Here is a 20336-nt window from a genome sequence, read left to right as displayed (position 1 = left end):
GAAACAAAGTATTATCTTCAAATCCATACACATTGATACTCAACTCATTGACTTCAACAGAACTTTTACAGAAGAAGAAGTGACTGAGCATGACACGGCACTCTTATGAGAAGTTAAATGACAGGACGATGTGCAACTGGAAACACACTTCAACAGTCCATGAAAGAGTTGAGGCAGTCTCGACAGACATTCTTGTTTTTAACAGTGTTAGGACATTTTCTGTCAGCGAACATACAAGCAACAGACAAGTAAGTATCGTTTAGAATATTTTGTCTTTGCCTTTTCTTTTATCATTTTAAACCATGTACATTTTAGAAATGTTCTATCATAACTTTAAACATTTCAGATAAACAAAGTAGAAGTTACCAAGAAAAGCATGTAATAGTGGATCGTATTCAAATTTTTAGTGGGTGAATAATTACGGGAAACAAAATGTCTGAGCATACTACATGTCTCGTCTTCCAAAATTTGAAATTTGAGGCCATCGTTTCAAACTAAAATGTCATTTGTTAAGACATCAGAGAAATTGCGGTCAAGTGGGTACATTGTTTACCTGCGACCATTGTCATCGATCGTTTAATCGGAAAGACAGTTTAAAACATCATGCCAAAAGTTGTTCCAAAAATGTTGTCTATTGTGTATGTGCGGCTGCTTGTACTAACCCAGACTGAAGCTGGTTTTATAGAGCTAGCCCACTGAGATACCATGCCGCAGTGAAGCATGAATACCCCACTCAGACACATTATACTGACTCCGAGTCAACTAGTCCTTGTTGTATCCATTAATGCCGAGCGTCAGGCAGAGTTAAACAAGTACCATATTTAAGATCTTTTAGTATGACGTGGTCGGAGATCGAACCAGCACCCTTCCGCTCTCCGGGTGGACGAACTCAATGAAGTGGGATAAATATTCTGTACCCAAAGCTGTGTGCACCCGTTACATTATGTTGTATACAGCACTGTATTGGTATGTTCAACTATTGTGAAGAGTTTCTAAATTCTGTTTTCCTTGATGTATCTTAATATTGTTCTTTTTCATCTTTTCTACGTGTTCATTCTGGGTGATAATGCTGAAGAGACATTATCCCTCACTCTCCATTAATAGATTTACTAAAAGGATCTAATATTTTATTTTGTTTACAGGTAACAACAGTGCGCAAAAGTAAATCAGAAGTGACAGACGCAACCTGTGAAGACTTCCAGTACAGTCACACTGAATGAATAAATACAAATAACATCCGCATTGTTGTTATCCTTTCTCCATGCTTCAACCCGTGAAGATCCGGGGTAGAATAGGTCTTCAGCAACCCATGTGCTTGCCATAAAAAGGCGACTATGCTTGTCTTAAGAGGCGACTAACGGGATCGGGTGGTCAGTTTCGCTGACTTGGTTGACACATGTCATCGGTTCCCAATTTCGCAGATCGATGCTCATGCTGTTGATCACTGGGTTGTCTGGTCCAGATTCGATTATTTACAGAGCGCCGCCATATAGCTGGGATATTGCTGAGTGCGGCGTAAAACTAAACTCACTCACTCACTCTCCATGCTTCAAGAACACTAGGAGTACGGGTTTCGTAGACGGAGTCACAGTGATTGTGTATTTTATGGTGTGATAGTTAACGTCTCTCGTAAGTGTCTCGTAGTGAGAGTTCGAAGATATCACCATCTAGATTATAAGTCTCTTTGACTAAGCTCTACACAACCGTAGGGAAGGTTTTTAGGTTTCATTATCTGATCCAAGTCACGTGACCACCATCAGGTACGACGTAAACAGCACAGGTGAGGAAAGGGAAATGAAAGGTGGTTTAAGACAGTAATGCAGAATACCCTTCATCAGACGAGAAAACGCATAGTTTAAAAGGACGCGCGCAAGGATGAGGTAGTCATGTCACCCTGCATTGTCGAGTTAAATAGCGTCACATAGTGGGAATTCAGAGTGATGTCGCGTAACTCTTTCCCCTGCGGATGAGAGGTTCATGTAAATAGCTGATGGTTGAGTGATGTAGCAGTGTGAAAGCATACAGCTAGGTTTGTTGAGAAAAGTAGTAGATTTTGGAAACATCATATCCTTCCAACTCATCAATATATCAGTCAGTTAGACTTGGACATACCATCACATAGACAACGTGATCAGACCGAAACCATCGTTCTCAACAAGGTCGACATGCATGACTGAGTATACAAGCAAGAGGTAGGTGTGTGCTTATGCTTGCACAATATATCAGTGTGGGTTTAGAAATAATAAGGAGCATCACACATGAGTGTGTACTTACGCTAGTTGCAGGTGTGTGCATAAATGAGGACACGAGTTGGATTTTATGTCGTTTTTAGCAATCCGGCAATATTCCAGCACATAGCAGACGGCAGATGAGCTTCACACATGGGGATTGAACCCGGGTCTTTGGTGTCACTAGCTTACATGCACACGGACAATGTAAACATACCAAATCCACATGCACTAGGAGTGAACAATCACTACAAGGACTTTTCTGGTTAAAACATTATTATATTTATATTGTGAGTCAGGTAACTCAGACGTGGAACCACGTTCACAGTGGTACAGGGGTAACATTACACCGAGGTTGTCGCTGTTTGCGGTGATAAATAGGGCATGGGTCGTCCCTCTCCCACCTCTCCTTCCTCCACATCCATCCTTCTTCCCAGTTGCCTAATTTGTTCCCGCAGCTGAACAACAGTCTCCAGTGGGTCTCTGCGTTCGCCGCGGCGGCAGGTGATCTTTCTGCGAAAGGTGATGATGATAACGCCTCCACCGATTCCTAGGATGCCCAGCACGAGGAGGGAGAACACGGCTTTACTCACTCGACCCACTTCTGAAATATTCAATTTATAACATAAACACATTTGTTAGTGTTAACAGTTTTGAACAGAATTATACGAAATTTTACGATGAGAGTACTAGACGACCGATGGGAAGATATCATCAGTGGATAGTGACAGTGTGTTTCAAACTCATGTGCAAACACCTTGCACTTTTGCATTACAAAAAATAATCTATTTATAACATATTTTGTATAGACTCTGCATAGTGAGAAACCGGCTTGGTGAACGCGTGAGTAAATTCATCCATAACAGGGGCGGATACAGCTTTTTGAGAAAGGTGGGGTGCACACTATTAAGAAAAGGAGGGGTGCACACTTCATTTTCACCCGAGTTTCAATGGTCATTTAACAAACTTTCAGCACAAAAGGGGATGTGCGCACCCCTGCGCACCCCTGCACTCCCCCACCTCTGGATCCGCCTATCCATAACTACAACGAGGAAACGTTCATGCTTTAGAGAGATCACTATCGCAAGCTCACCTATATCGCTATTGTAACAGGGATGAAGTTGTTGGACGAGACTAATGTAGATTGGTGTTTAGTGAACAATACGGTTGAAGTAAGAACATCGACACATGTGTAACCTAACCTATCTGTCCCCCGTGTACCTTCACTGTTCGCTATGCTTACTTGAACTCACCCTCGCCTATTCTTTCGAGGGTAGGTTATATAGTGAATTCGATACATTTCAGTTCTGTTAATCCTAAGTCTAACATAAATTGTGATAATCAAGATTTGATGTACATGTACTCACCTCCTATTACGGTAAGCTGTTCGTTGTTGTTGTTGTTGTTTCTGTCCACGTGTTTACCCCGGAGAAACATCGCACAAGCACCATTCATATGTCGTTTTAGATTACTTCGCAGAATAACTACAGAGATGCTGTCCACCTTAATAAGTCATTATGATGCTAACACTCATTTTTAAACGTATTTTTAAAACTTGTGCAGAATAAGTGACTAATTAGTTTTTCATCGAAATGCAAGTTAGTTTGCATTTGTTTTTTTAGTCTACTTGATTATATAGGCAACACTGATAAATCTCGAAAGTGTAATATATATATATATATATATCAGTATTTAAGCAATACGTATAGGTGCGATATGAATAAAAAATATTGTTAAAGAAACTTTAAATCTTAACTCACTAAAGTAATACGTTCGATTTATTTTAACGTAGACTGCTACCTGTTGCAATTTTTATTAACCCTAAGTTGGCAGCGGTTTTCCCCGCATATTAGTAATAATAATATTATTATATAGCAATAAATATGAAATTTATCCTACACTATCGCGATGTTGATGATATATAAAGTGTGAGAGCAAGAACACATTTGTGAATTTCCTCGTTCATAGTAGAAATTGTTAATAGTTGTTCATACTTGCCTAGTATACGGTACGTATAACGTACACAAAATCATTATCTGAGCGGTTTATTACTCCTATCAAGATGTATAAATTTGTGAATATCACCTTTGTTCAAGACAATCGCATGAACATAATTATAAACCGCTTATCAGACAGATAAAGTAATCTGTATCACATGATAAATAATACGTGATTGTGGTAACATATGTGATGATCGAAAATGAAAAAAGTTCTCGTTTTAGCCTAACTGCTATAATTCTATCTAACGATCTATCGCTTGATACAGCATGATGATAATAACGAATTTCAATAAGAGTGAAAACATTGAGGATACCTGTATATGGTAGACTTTTTTGATGAGGTAAGATGCACAAAATGATTAAACAAAAAGAGATAGAGTACTGAAACATCTACTCTATATAAATAATGAATATACTCACCTTCTATAAGCTGTCTTTGAATTCTTCGCGGAATCGATGAACCTCCACAATAGCATCGGATTTTATCAAATATTCTACAACTGTTTTCATATGTTCTGTATCCAATACCACATCATGGTCAGTGTCTAATTTCTGAATGGTAAGTTCTCCAAACAATCGATCAAAACTAAAATGAAAGTTCTTGATAATACGAATCAACAAACAACATGTGATGACGTTGTGTATCTTAGATTTAAAATTTCTAACTTCTTGAAAAAAGTCGATAAATAATGCTATTAATTTCGAAGCTGTTTCGTAATCAAAAATAATATCCGAAGCGTTATTATCCAAGTGTTTTAGTAGTCAATCAAGATTGCATGCAATACAGAGAGAGAGAGAGAGAAATCCCTGGACTTTGCAAAATCAATTTTTGAACAGCGTCACTACATTTTTAAATTTGCCTGCAAGAGGAACTTTAATATCCTAGATATTTTAATGGCTCACTCAGCAATATTCAAACTGTATGGTGGCGGTTTTAAATTATGGAATATGGAATTGCTGTATTCAAACAAGTAACTGACCCGATCCCGTTAGTTGCCTCTGACGGTATGAGTTACTGAAGACCAATTCTAACCCGGATCTTCACGTTTGGGTCGTCATTTAATACAGAGCAGGGAGGGAGAAGCAAGTGAACATATGTTGTTTTTCTTTTTGTTGGGGTTTGAGAGGGGTGATAGATGTTTTCACAACTAAAAGTTGACACTGTTCTTTCAAATTGTATTTAAAATTAAATTAGAAAAGTATCTTGGGTACATTAAGATGAGAAGAGTATTGAGTGAGATAGATAGGGCTGAAAATCTAATCGATAACATATAACAGCCTTATGATGTGAATGTTAGTTCAGTTGACAAAATACAGTCAATTATTCGTAGTATATCCTGATGCCCGATTATTCTATGTTTTTGGGTCGATGATTAAGCTGTTCAACCCAGGACCAGCACCAGGGAAGTAATATTCAGCCCATATTGCTCGGCCTGAATATAAGGTTCAGCACTAAAGAGTTAATCAGTATGAGACGGAGCTACTGGAAGCTGGTACAGTACAGCTGAAACAGTACAGCTGTCACAGTTTCTGTTGACATAACACTAGGTATTGTTTGGAAACTAATATATGTCTGTGTTGGTGAGTTGCTGTCATCTAAACATCCACCACTCGATGTTGCAGATGTTCAGGGTTTGGGAATTGCAGTGTCATTGTGTTGCTCCGTAGAAGCACAGTGTGGTGATTATTTATTGATAAGGTGAGACAATATGCATCTTGTATTCACCTGTTTATTACTCAGGTATCTAATATTCTCTTGAACGGTCCGTTTTATATCGGTTTGTCTTACAAAACTGTGCTTGTGTTTAATAGTGTTTCCATAAATGGCTAAATGGTTTATGCCCAAGCAGTATTGTACCTTGGCAGAATGTAGGTTATCTGATCTGTGCCAGGCAAACAAGCTACACGAGTGACTTCGGTTTGATGATATCAAAGACTTTTTACTTTGTCACCAGTATTTCTGCCGAAGTCACTGTTCCATGGAACTCCGGAAAATCTTTGGCCTCATTAATCATCATTTACAAAACGTGGGGTACACCTGGTCCTGATTTTTATCCCAGAACACCTCAAAACAATCTTAGCTTAACCTGATCCTAACTCAATTTCTTTACCACTGATTAAGCGCTAAGATGATTTGTGGACAGAACCCTGGCTAGTCTGTCTCACAGTCCCTGAACCACATTATTTCTAACCCCTACTTCGTAGCCATCTCACAGGGGCTCCTTTTCAATTTAAATGGCTGTATTTGTTACTATCAACATTATATATATTCAGAGACTAAGCGTTAGTCTTGACTCAGGCATTCTTTCTCTCATTTTGCACAGCTGACGGACAACTACTCTCCTCTACCCTCCCTCTTGATGGTAGCCATGTTATCTCTGTTTGTACTGGTTCTGTGTGGGTCCGTCTCCATTGGTCACAGCTTCCTCCTTGGTGGACCAACTACGTCAGTGGATCCAGGACAACCTCTCTTCCTGTCTCCGTACATCGCTGGAGGACACATTCAACAAGGTACTCTACAGTACTCTGGCACAAATTGGTCACAACTGTTTGTGGGGGAGGGGAGGATGGAGGGGAGTCCATGAAAAATGTCTCTGTTTTTCAACAAAAAATATAAGAAATAAGAACATTGTTTACATTGTTTTACATTGACTGGCCATTCTGTTGGGATAGGATTGCACTGCTGAGTCAGCAAAATATAAGACAGTCTGAGACCAACTGCCAACCCAGCTTGAATTTTGGATTTTGTTAAAATAAAACTTTTTAGTTTTAAAATATTTAAAAAGACAATGGTACCTATGTTTTGTGGTTCCTACTCAGAAAGTCACCATGTGTAATTTCAGGTCTGAATCATCACTGAAACGGTTGAGTGGTTCCGAATGATGATGTTATAATGTTGTGGTATTACGTGTGGTTAGTTCATGCTGATGTGGTCAAACCAAACTATGTGTGCTGTCTCATCCCATTATGTTATAATTACACGTGAAGATCCGGGTTAGAATTGCATTTTCAGACCACCGCCATATAGCTGCAATATTGCTGAGTGCGGCGTTATACAACAACAACAACAACAACAACAACAACAACAACAACAACAACAACCAACAAGGTTAAAACGTCTTCAGCAACCCATGCTAGCCGTCAGAGGCGACTAACGGAATAAGGTAGTCAGGTTCACTGACTTGGTTGAGACATGTCATCGTATCCCAATTACGTAGAACGATGCTCATGCTACCATACAGGTGGAATATTGCTAAGTGCGGCGTTATACAACAACCAAACAAAACGGTCCCTGCCTGGCGCTCGGCATGAATGTGTACAACAAGGACTGGTCGGCTCGGAGTCAGTATGTGTCTGAGTGGGGTATTCATGCTTCACTGCGGCATGGTATCTCAGTGAGCTAGCACTATAAATCCAACTTAAGTCTGGGCTAGTACAAGCAGCCGCACATACACATACACACGCATGCACGTCGTCATATGAGCGAAATATTCATAAGAACGACGTTAAATCCAATTTCACCTCATCTCACCCTACCTCACCAAACAAAACACATTCATCTCATTATGAAATGAATGGGATGTTGTGCTGCGATGTAATTGGTTGAAAAATGGTGACAGATTCGATTTTGATCCGAGATTTGTTATGTTATAGGGGAAAAATGAAAACTGATCAATATTTATAAGTGCAACTTTGAATATTTTGGCCAACTAGGTGAATTCATTTGTGAATTCATCTTCACCACCACCTCACCCTCTTCACCACACCACACCTGACCTGACCCTCCTAACCTCAAATCACCGTTTAGTCTCCTCACGTTCATCATCTCCTCACATCAACACCTCACCACACCACGCCATGTCACACCTCACCTTCACCACCACCTCACCTCACCCTCTTCACCACGCCACACCTCACCTCACCCTCCTAACCTCACCCCCCTTAGTCTCCTTACCTTCACCATCTCCTCACATCAACACCTCACCACACCACGCCATGTCACACCTCACCTTCACCACCACCTCACCCCACCCTATTCACCACGCCACCTCACCTCACCTCACCCTCCTAACCTCACCCCTCCTTAGTTTCCTTACCTTCACCATCTCCTCACATCAACACCTCACCCACCACGCCATGTCACCTCACATCTGCACCTTCACCACCTCACCACGCCATGTCACACCCCACCTTCACCACCTCACCTCACCCTCTTCACCACAGATCACCTCACCCTCTTCACTCCACCATTGCCACATATAGCTTGGATGAGTGAGTGAGTGAGTTATTATTTAGCGTCCCATCGGCAATATCGTGACGAGAACAATCTAATTTATATCCATATGAAAATCAACAAAGTTAGAACATAAAAACCTGTCATCGAAGGACAGAAAAATACTAGAGTATCACAGATATATAAATTTAAAACTAGTACGCTGTCGTAAAATTAAATCACTATAGACAATACAACATATAGCTTGAATATTGATATGTGCAACTTTGAATATATTGGCCAACTAGGTGTATTCAGTTGTAACATCCTCATTTCACCTTATCTGCTTACTACCGCTTAACCTCAATACACCTCAACACATCACCTCACCTTAGCTTTTCCCTACATTCACCATCTCCTCACATCATCACCTCACCACAACATACCACAACACGTCACGTCACACCTCACCCGACTTCACCCTCTTCACCACCCCACTCCTCACCCTGTTCATCTCACCTCGGGGCGGTGGGATAGCCTAATTGTTAAAGCGTTCGCTCGTCACGCCGAAGACCCGGGTTCGATTCCCCACATGGGTACAATGTGTGAAGCCCATTTCTGGTGTTCCCCGCCGTGATGTTGCTGTCATATTGCTCTCTCGTTTCCTGCTGACTGGGTTCCGTCCTATTGCGCACCTTAGTACAATAACCAGACAGACTCATTCAACTAGATATGTAAATATTAATCAGTATTATTTGATACATCTAATCACTTGTATATTGCATCCTTCTAATCCTTGCAAATACGTCGTGCAGCGTGTAGTCAATGTTTTGACTTGGCGAGGTGAAATGAAGGTGAGGTGAGGTGTGGGGTGGTGAAGTCGGGTGAGGTGAGGTGTGACATGGCGTGTTGTGGTATGTTGTGGTGAGGTGTTGATGTGAGGAGATGGTGAAGATATCTACACAGCTTGAAACTTGTAGTTTCAAAAACTTGACAATTGAAGCATAACTTACATATCTTAAAAATATCAAATACAATTTGCCAGACAATTCCTATTAAATATGATCCTCAGCTCTGCCAATATTACTGAGACTTAATGACCCGTGAAGGTCCGGGTTAGAATTGATCTTCAGTAACCCATGCTTGTCATAGGCGACTAACGAGATCGGGTAGTCAGGCTCACTGACTTGGTTGACACATGTCATAGATTCCCAGTTGCGCAGATCGATGCTCATGATATTGATCACTGGATTGTCTGGTCCAGACTCGATGATCTACAGACCGCCGCCATACAGCTTGAATATTGCTGACTGCGGCGTTAAACTAAACGCACTCACTGAGACTTAATACATGGACGCAGTACTGAAAGTAGCTAAAAAAACAAAGAGGTGAGATGATGGAAATGTCTCACAAATTGCATTGATATTTCTAAGATCTGTAAGTTATGCTTCAATTGTTAAGTTATTTTTCAAACCAGAACTACAAATTTCATGCAGTTATATTCAATGTTTTCACTAACTATTGTTACAGCCCAGAATTTGAGTCGTGTAGGCTCCCTTCAAGGCTCATCGATACTGAGTTACAGTGGCTACATCACCGTCAACGCAGACTTCAACAGCAACCTGTTCTTCTGGTTCATACCTGCACAGGTAAACAGCACCTTTCAATTACACATGCACAAGACATTCCTTTTATGAGAGTATTCAATTTAGAAAACTCCTCCATTAAGTCACTTCAGTCTGGAATCTCATAGCAATTGGTATGCTGGAACAGTATCCATGGTAGCGTAGTTGAAATAGGGGAGAAAACTCCTCCATTAAGTCACTTCAGTCTGGACTCTCATAGCACTTGGTATGCTGGAACAGTCTCCATGGTAGCGTAGTTGAAATAGGGGAGAAAACTCCTCCATTAGGTTACTTCAGTCTGGACTCTCATAGCAATTGGTATGCTGGAACAGTCTCCATGGTAGCGTAGTTGAAATAGGGTAGAAAACTCCTCCATTAAGTCACTTCAGTCTGGACTCTCATAGCAATTGGTATGCTGGAACAGTCTCCATGTCAGCGAAGTTGAAATAGGGGAGAAAACTCCTCCATTAGGTTACTTCAGTCAGGACTCTCATAGAACTCGGTATGTTGGTACAGTATCCATGGTAGCGTAGTTGAACCAAGGGGAGAAAACTCCTCCATTAAGTCACTTCAGTCTGGACTCTCATAGCACTTGGTATGCTGGAACAGTATCCATGGTAGCGTAGTTGAAACAAGGGGAGAAAACTCCTCCATTAAGTCACTACAGCGTACTGTAACTTAAGAGCTCTTGTCAAGAATTTGGTTCAGTGAGTATTATTGTGCATCCCTTGGCACACAGTGTATTTTGTTTTGCGTCCATTCTATACATTTGTTCTGGATGCACATTTCTCGTAAAACCATGCTGGTAATATTAAGACCAGGGAAGTTATAAAGGGTTCCAAACAATCTGCCTGTCGAAGGGAAGCGGGGGAAACTATTTGTTTGCTGTATACAGAAATCTTCTTCAATAATTACATTGAGAGAGGACTATATCTTCTTCCTCTTAATCATGTTCGTTCGCCTCATTATCAAGGGTCTACAATTCTTTACAAGGCCAATGCATTACCAATAGCTATGTCAGAAAGGAAGGATTTTAATTCCAGTTAGGGAATCTTCCTTTGCTACACACTTGAGGACTAATTTCCGTCTCTGGGCAAGGATAGATAAATCTCTTATATCCAGATATTTTAAAAGAGTTTGTTTTCACCTTCCTGCAAAATTGTTGCTATGGTATGAACTGCACAAAGACAAACAATTTGGTAACTTTTTCTGCCCAATTTGAGTTATATTTTAAATTTTCAGATTTGTTTTAATTGTTAAGTTGGGGAACTAGAGAATGTGGTGGACAGAAATAGTTAGGGATTATGTATTTTTAAAATTATGAATGATGATCTATTTATTAATTGACCCACTGATAAAATATCAATCATAAAAATACCAATATCCCTAACTTATTTTGTCCAGTATATTACGTAGCCAAATCCAACAGAATGCATACCCTTTATACACTGTTTCCAAAGATATATTAAACGTCATTGCAAAAGACATACCAGTCTTGAGTGCCATTAGAAACATAGTTGTGTAAAGGGCAAAATAGCTGTAAACTATATATGGAGTGAGCTTTTCGCATTATTCCATCAATATCACGTACGGCAGGGAACGCCAGAAATGGGCTTCACACGTTGTACTCATGTGGGAAGTCGAACCCGGGTCTTCGGCGTGACGAGCAAACGCTTTAACCACTTGGCTACCCCACTACCCTAAACCTTATATGGATGGAGCACTGAAAATCAGTGATAACACCAGTCGGTCACGAAGCAGAAGTTAAAGGGAGTAATCATTCCACGCCGTGAGTCAAGATTAAGTTGCAGAAAGTGATTAGCACTACGACAATAGTGAGCCTGTTTTACAGCCTAGAAGTATCGACTATCATAGCTTAAATCACTTTATCCAAACGGGTCTAGTTACACAGCTGAGTTTAGAGCATAGCGCCAGTTAGAGACCGGGGTGTATCGGATCATCATGGTTAGCATTTATTTGAGGAAAAACGGTACGGGCCATAATATACGAGTGAAACTACAATGCATTGTCAAAAAAACACATTACCTCAAAGAAAGAAACTTACCAATGATGTCAGTTCTGTAAGAAGGTGGTTCATTAAAACTAAGTTTTATAAGTAAACATGACTGAGTAATTGTTCCTCTGACCCTCACTATTGACTATTGCTGTACAATTAGTTACAGGTGTCATTCGCAGGGTGGGCACGATTTTATTAGCCGCAACAACATGAATATAGAAGGTTGAAGGGAGGAAGGAGTCTTTCAAGCAGTAAAATACTGTACACCTTAACACTGACGTGCAACAAATGTATCGTAGTAAATTCACGGGATACAAGAATGTCTGTTGAAATATGTTTATGTGGTACTAAGTTTTTTTGTTTGTCTGTTGTTTATGGCTGTATTCAGCGATTTTCAAGCTATATGACCGTTTTCTGTAAGTAGTCAAGTCTGTATCAGACAAACAAGTGATCAACAGCATGAGCACCGATCTACGAAATTGAACTACAGCGACCATCCAAGTTAACCAAGTCAGCGAGCCTGCACACACAATTCTGTTAGTCATTTTGTACAACAGGCATGGGTTACTGAACCCCAAATTTAGCCCAGATCTTCACAGATCAGATTAACTGTATAATTATGCCTACTATCAGCCTCGCAATATTTAGCAAAATAAAAACAGGTTAAATTATGATATTCCAAGGAAATGACATCACATCAAACATTATGGCTTCGTAATGTTCTTTCAGACCAGTGCACATTGTGTGTATAGGCCAAAACAAACATCAGGATTAGTATTAAATTAAAAAACCTCATTAGAGAAATAGAACCAGTTGCAAGTGTGACAACCCCGAGGGAGAGAATGGGGGTTTTATGGTTCATACAAATCCACAGAGGCATTTTAGCTTGCATACATATGAACCTTAAATGTAAAGTATCTGATGCTGGTGCACGTGTACTTGAATAAGCATTGTGGTTTATAAGCACCTGTGAAGTCTTGCCATTCACACACATGGTTCACGCACAGGTTCCATGAATAGTAAATTCAACCCAAGGAAATATTAAGAGGACATTTGCCATTCTATTTTATATCATCCTGTACAATTCCTTATGTAGATTGTATTTAAATGCAAAGTATACTTACCTGCAAATGAAACACAATTCAGGAAGTCAAAACAATTGTGCTAAAGTATCAAATCCAAACTGAAAAAGTATAATGTTCATGAATTTTGAGTTGCGTGTTTATTGCTGGCAGTATATATGTTATTTGAGGTATATTCTGTAAGAATTCCCTGGCATAGAAGAATTGTAAAATAGCCAGAGGATGTACTGCTTAGAGGGTATTTTACAAAATGAAGGCCTCATAAAAATAACAGGATAATGTCACTAGCGATAAAGGGGTTCAAGAAGATGATGACCAGCCACCCAGTATGGTAGATTTGATTAAGAGTAATGATTAGGTTTGGTTGATTCCATTGCAGCATGCTGACCCCCATACAGCTCCTCTGTTACTGTGGCTTGAGGGCGGCCCGTGGGGCAGCTCCTTGTTTGCCTTGTTTGTACAGAACGGACCATTTGTTGTGGACAAAGACTTGAAACGTAAGTTACCACACAATTAATATTTCCAAAACTGGAGGATAATTTGAGAAATGATTAGCATTGTTTAACCATAGAATGGTAGCTTTCATAAACAGGTGCATGTCAATGCCATTTAATAAGTCTGAGCAAGACTGTTATTTCACTCCCATGGTGATATACTTTGTATATATTCATGGATTAAAGTATTAGGATTCCTAGAGGAACTTTAAGGCAATTAAATATAGGAATTTATTTGTTTTATAATGAAGTCATATTTGGCTTCCACAACCCAAACACCCACCCACCGCCCACGTCCATTTTGCGTAAAACTTTATTGTGAGCCCTCTCCAATGCATGTTTCAACCAGAGCTAAACATATATCCATCTATCCATTGTGTCGTATCATAGCATCGAAAGACATGTTTTGTATCCTTTTGTATCCAAAGTGACTTATATTTTTCTTACCAAATCTGAAAAAGAGACTTTTTCATGAATTGTTCTCATTGGATTGCCAAAATACATCTGAAATGGAGAAAATAAGGATGTTTTATCAAAATGAATCTTTTTCCGTGTTCTCCTGTCACAGACACTAAAACCAACATCTGAGATAAATCCTCATACTTTTTTATCTTTCAGTGTCACTGCGGAAGACCGACTGGTCACTCAAGTATTCCATGTTATTTATCGACAACCCTGTAAGTCCTGAGCTGTTTGTAACAATAATTAATGAGATTTCTTGACAACCCTGTAAGTTCTGAGCTGTTTGTAACAATAATTAATGGGATTTCTTGACAACCCTGTAAGTACTGAGGTGTTTGTAACAATAATTAATGGGATTTCTTGACGAATCTGTGAGTACTGAGGTGTTTGTAACAATAATTGATGAGATTTCTTGACAACCCTGTAAGTACTGAGATGTTTGTAACAATAATTAATGAGATTTCTTGACAACCCCTGTAACAATAATTAAAGATTTCTTACTGAGATGTTTGTAACAATAATTAAATGAGATTTCTTGACAACAACCCTGTAAGTACTGAGAGGTGTTTGTAACAATAATTAATGGGATTTCTTGACAACCCTGTAAGTACTGAGATGTTTGTAACAATAATTAATGAGATTTCTGTGACAACCCATGAGTAAGTAAGTACTGAGATGTTTTGAACAATAATTAATGAGATTTCTTGACAACCCTGTAAGTACTGGAGGTGTTTGTAACAATAATTAATGGATTTCTTTGACAACCCTGTGAGCAGCACTGAGGTGTTTCTGTAACAATACCTTAATGGGATTTCTTTTGACAACCCTGTGTAATTTTCTGAGGTGTTTTGTAACCAATCATTAATGAGATTTCTTGACGTTTCCTGTAAGTTCTGAGAGCTGTTTTGTAACAATAATTAATCGGGATTCCCTTGACTGGGAACCTGCCAACAAGTACTGAGATGTTTGTAACAATAATTGATGAGATTTCTTGCTAACCCTGTGGAGTACTGAGATGTTTGTAACAATAATTAGTGAGATTTCTTCTGACAACCCTGTGACGTACTGAGATGTTTGTAACAATAATTAATAAGATTTCTTCACAATCCTGTGAGAGTACTGAGGTGTTTGTAACAATAACAGTGTAATGGGATTCTCTGGATGACAGATCTGTAAGTACTGAGGGTGTTTGTAACAATAATTCCCTGGGATTTCTTGACAACCCTGTAAAGTACTTGAGATGTTTGTATTTCTACCACCATTAATGGGATTCCTTGACAAACCTGTAAGTACTGAGGTGTTTGTAACAATAATTAATGAGATTTCTTGACAACCCTGTAGAGTAGTACTGAGGGATGTTTGTAACAATAATTAATGAGATTTCTTGACAACCCTGCCACTAAGTACTGAGGTGTTTGTAACAATAATTAATGGGATTTCTTGACGAATCTGTGAGAGTACTTGAGGTGTTTGTGGGTAAACAATAATTGATGAGATTCCTTGAGAACCCTGTAAAAAGTACTGAGATGTTTGTAACAATAATAATTAATTAAGATTTCTTGACAACCCCGCAAAAGTACTGAGATGTCGGTGTAACAATAATTAATGAGATTTCTTCACAACCCTGTAAAAGTACTGAGGTGTTTTGTAACAATACCAGTGTGGGATTTCTTGACGAATCTGTGGAGTACTGAGGTAAATTGTAAAAGCCAATAACTTGATGGGAATTTCTTGCTAACCCTGTAAGTACTGAGATGTTTGTAACAATAATTAATGAGATTTCTTCACAACCCTGTAAGTACTGAGGTGTTTGTAACAATAATTAATGGGATTTCTTGACAGATCTGTGAGTACTGAGGTGTTTGTAACAATAATTGATGAGATTTCTTCACAAACCCTGTAAGTACTGAGATGTTTAATAACAATAATTAATGAGATTTCTTGACAACCCTGTAGGAGTACTGAGATGTTTGTAACAATAGTGTGAGATTTCTTGACAACACCCTGTAAGTACTGAGGTGTTTGTAACAATAGTGTCGTTCTTGACGAATCTGTGAGTACTGAGGTGTTTGTAACAATAATTGATGAGATTTCTTGCTAACCCTGTAGTACTGAGATGTTTGTACCAATAGTGTGAGATTTCTTGACAACCCTGTAAGTACTGAGGTGTTTGTAGCTCTAATAATTAATGGGATTTCTTGACGAATCTGTAGTACTGAGGTGTTGTAACAATAATTGATGAGGATTTCTTCACAAACCCTGTAAGTACTGAGATGTTTGTAACAATAATTAATGAGATTTCTTGACAACCCTGTAAGTACTGAGATGTTTGTAACAATAGTGAATGAGATTTCTTGACAACACCCTGGAAGTACTGAGGTGTTTGTAACAATAATTAATAAGATTTCTTGACAACCCTGGAAGTCCTGAGATGTTTGTAACAAAAATTAATAAGATTTCTTGACAACCCTGAAAGTTCTGAGCTGTTTGTAACAATAATTAATGGGATTTCTTGACGAATCTGTGAGTACTGAGGTGTTTGTAACAATAATTGATGAGATTTCTTGACAACCCTGTAAGTACTGAGATGTTTGTAACAATAATTAATGAGATTTCTTGACAACCCTGTAAGTACTGAGATGTTTGTAACAATAATTAATGAAATTTCTTGACAACCCTGTAAGTACTAGGATGTTTGTAACAATAATTGATGAGATTTCTTGACAACCCTGTAAGTACTGAGGTGTTTGTAACAATAATAATTAATAGAGATTTCTTGACAACCAGTAGAGTACTGAGATATTTGTAACAATAATTAATGAGATTCTTGACAACACCCTGTAAGTACTGAGGTGTTTGTAACAATAATTAATAAGATTTCTTGACAACCCTGTAAGTTCTGAGATGTTTGTAACAATAGTGTGGCTTCTTGACAACCCTGTAAGTTCTGAGATGTTTTGTAACAATAATTAATGAGATTTCTTCACAACCCTGTAAGTACTGAGGTGTTTGTAACAATAATTAATGGGATTTCTTGACGAATCTGTGAGTACTGAGGTGTTTGTAACAATAATTGATGAGATTTCTTGACAACCCTGTAAGTACTGAGATGTTTGTAACAATAATTAATGAGATTTCTTGACAACCCTGTAAGTACTGAGATGTTTGCTTGTAACAATAATTATTGAAATTTCTTGACAACCCTGTAAGTACTGGGATGTTTGTAACAATAATTGATGAGATTTCTTGACAGCCCTGTAGAAGTACTGAGGTGTTTGTAACAATGATTAACTAGATTTCTTGACAACCCTGTAAAGTACTGAGATATTTGTAACAACAATAATTAATGAGATTTTCTTGACAACACTGTAAGTACTGAGGATGTTTTGTAACAATAATTAATAAGATTTCTTGACAACCTGTAAGTACTGGGATGTTTGTAACAATAATTGATGAGATTTCTTCACAACCCTGTAAGAGTACTGGAGGTGTTTATAACAATGAATTAGGGATTTCTTGACGAATCTGTGAGAGTACTGAGGTGTTTTGTAAGCAATAATTGATGAGATTTCTTCACAGAACCCATGTACGCATTGCTGAGATGTTTGTGGCAATAATGTAATGAGATTTCTTGACAGCCCTGGAAGTACTGAGATGTTTTGTAACAATAGTTAATGAGATTTCTTGACAACACCCTGGAAGTACTGAGGTGTTTGTAACAATAATTAATAAGATTTCTTGACAACCCTGGGAAGTCCTGGGATGTTTGTAGCAATAGTGTGAGATTTCTTGACAGCCCTGTCAGTACTGAGATGTTTGTAACAATAATTGTGGGGAATTTCTTGACAGCCCATAGCAGGTACTGGGATGTTTCAACAATAATTGATGAGATTTCTTGACAACCCTGTAAGTACTGGGGTGTTTGTAGCAATGATTAACTAGATTTCTTGACAACCTGTAAGTACTGGAGATATTTGTAACAATAGTGTGAGATTTCTTGACAACCCTGTAAGTCCTGAGATGTTTGTAACAATAATTAATGAGATTTCTTGGCTTAACCCTGTAAGTTCTGAGCTGTTTGTAACAATAACTAATGGATTTCTTGACAACCTGTGAGTACTGAGGTGTTTGTAACAATAATTAATGGGATTTCTTGACAGATCTGTGAGTACTGAGGTGTTTGTAACAACACTGAGTGAGATTTCTTGTGACAACCCTGTAAGTACCTGAGATGTTTGTAACAATAGTGAATGAGATTTCTTGGACAACTTTCCTAGTATTACTGAGGTGTTTGTAACAATAATTAATAAGATTTCTTGACAACCCTGCTTAGTCCTGAGATGTTTGTAACAAAAATTGATAAGATTTCTTGACAACCTGAAAGTTCTGAGCTGTTTGTAACAATAATTAATGGGATTTCTTTGACGAATCTGTGAGTACTGAGGTGTTGCTGTAACAATAATTGATGAGATTTCTTGACAACCCTGTATAGTACTGAGATGTTTGTAACAATAATTAATGAGATTTCTTGACAACCCTGTAAGTACTGAGATGTTTGTAACAATAATTATTGAAATTTCTTGACAACCCCTGTAGAGTACTGGGATGTTTGCAACAATAATTGATGACCTTCTGGTTCAATTCCTGTAACAAAGTACTGAGGTGTTTGTAACAATGATTAAACTCCTAATTTCTTGACAATAATTTCCTGTAAGTACTGAGATATTATTTGTAACAATAATTAATGAGATTTCTTGACGAATCTGGTACTGATACTGTGTAATATTGATGTTTGTACAATATAAGTTCTAATAAGATTTCTTAGTATTGACAACCCTGTATGTAGTACTGGGATGTTTGTAACAATAATTGATGAGATTTCTTCACAAACCCTGTAAGTATTTTGAGGTGTTTATAACAATAATTAATGGGATTTCTTTGACGAATCTGTGAAATTACTGAGGTGTTTTGTAACAATAATTGATGAGATTTCTTCACAAACCCTATGCATTTTGAGATTGCTTGTAACAATAATTAATGAGATTTCTTGACAACCCTGGGAATTACTGAGGATGTTTGTAACAATAGTTAATGAGATTTCTTGACAACACCCTGGAAGTACTGAGGTGTTTGTAACAATAATTAATAAGATTTCTTGACAACCCTGGAAGTCCTGATGTTTGTAACAATAATTAATGATTTCTTGACAACCCTGTCAGTACTGGAGATGTTTTGTAACAATAATTATTATTGAATTCTTGACAACCCTAGAGAAGCACAAGGATGTTTGTAACAATAATTGATGAGATTTCTTGACAACCCTGTAAGTACTGAGGTGTTTGTAACAATGATTAACTAGATTTCTTGACAACCCTGTAAGTACTGAGATATTTGTAACAATAATTAATGAGATTTCTTGACAACCCTGTAAGTACTGAGATGTTTGTAACAATAATTAATAAGATTTCTTGACAACCCTGTAAGTACTGGGATGTTTGTAACAATAATTGATGAGATTTCTTCACAACCCTGTAAGTACTGAGGTGTTTGTAACAATAATTAGTAGGATTTCTTGGACGAATCTGTGAGTACTGAGGTGTTTTGTAACAATAATTGATGAGATTTCTTCACAAACCCTGTACGTACTCGAGACAATAGTTTGTAACAATAATTAATGAGATTTCTTGACAACCCTGGAAGTACTGAGATGTTTGTAACAATAGTTAATGAGATTTCTTGACAACACCCTCTGAAGTACTGTGGGGTGTTTGTAACAATAATTAATAAGATTTCTTGACAGCCCTGGAAGTCCTGAGGATGTTTGTAACAATAATTAATGAGATTTCTTGACAACCCTGTCAGTACTGAGATGTTTGTAACAATAATTAATGAAATTTCTTGACAACCCTGTAAGTACTGGGATGTTTGTAACAATAATTAATAAGATTTCTTGACAACCCTGTAAGTACTGAGATATTTGTAACAATAATTGATGAATTCTTGACAACACCCTGGAGTACTGAGGGTGTTTGTAACAATAATTAATAAGATTTCTTGACAACCCTGTAAGTTCTGAGGATGTTTGTAACAATAATTAATAAGATTTCTTGACAACACCCTGGAAGTACTAGAGGTGTTTGTAACAATAATTAATAAGATTTCTTGACAACCCTGTAAGTTCTAGGATGTTTGTAACAATAATTAATGAGATTTCT

The 20336-nt window shown here is 38.1% G+C and overlaps 2 protein-coding genes across 3 annotated transcripts in view; one reads left to right on the top strand and one right to left on the bottom strand.

Moving 5' to 3' along the window:
• The first annotated feature begins 1963 nt into the window (after positions 1 to 1963).
• The window catches only part of LOC124281654 (probable serine carboxypeptidase CPVL), a 35959-nt gene continuing 17586 nt past the window's right edge, over positions 1964 to 20336 (top strand). The window contains exons 1-6 of one of the 2 annotated variants that reach the window (XM_046717590.1): positions 1964 to 2192; positions 5852 to 5927; positions 6553 to 6739; positions 9972 to 10090; positions 13545 to 13662; positions 14278 to 14336. In XM_046717590.1, coding sequence (XP_046573546.1) covers positions 6589 to 6739; positions 9972 to 10090; positions 13545 to 13662; positions 14278 to 14336 — 447 coding nt within the window. In that variant the 5' untranslated portion in view covers positions 1964 to 2192; positions 5852 to 5927; positions 6553 to 6588. Of the gene's footprint in view, positions 2197 to 5851; positions 5928 to 6552; positions 6740 to 9971; positions 10091 to 13544; positions 13663 to 14277; positions 14337 to 20336 lie in introns of both variants that reach the window. The other variant, XM_046717591.1, reaches the window with a different exon arrangement.
• On the bottom strand, positions 2487 to 3753 carry LOC124281655. Its single transcript, XM_046717592.1, has 2 exons — positions 3596 to 3753; positions 2487 to 2832 (listed from the first exon to the last, which is right to left on the bottom strand). Exons 1-2 carry the CDS (start codon positions 3681 to 3683, stop codon positions 2573 to 2575), a joined length of 348 nt encoding a protein of 115 aa, XP_046573548.1. The 5' UTR covers positions 3684 to 3753; the 3' UTR covers positions 2487 to 2572.

This window comes from Haliotis rubra, unplaced genomic scaffold, assembly GCF_003918875.1.
Source record: "Haliotis rubra isolate DU_JTF1 unplaced genomic scaffold, ASM391887v1 Scf287, whole genome shotgun sequence".
NCBI lineage: Eukaryota > Metazoa > Mollusca > Gastropoda > Lepetellida > Haliotidae > Haliotis > Haliotis rubra.
This window is presented reverse-complemented; position numbering and strand designations above follow the sequence as displayed.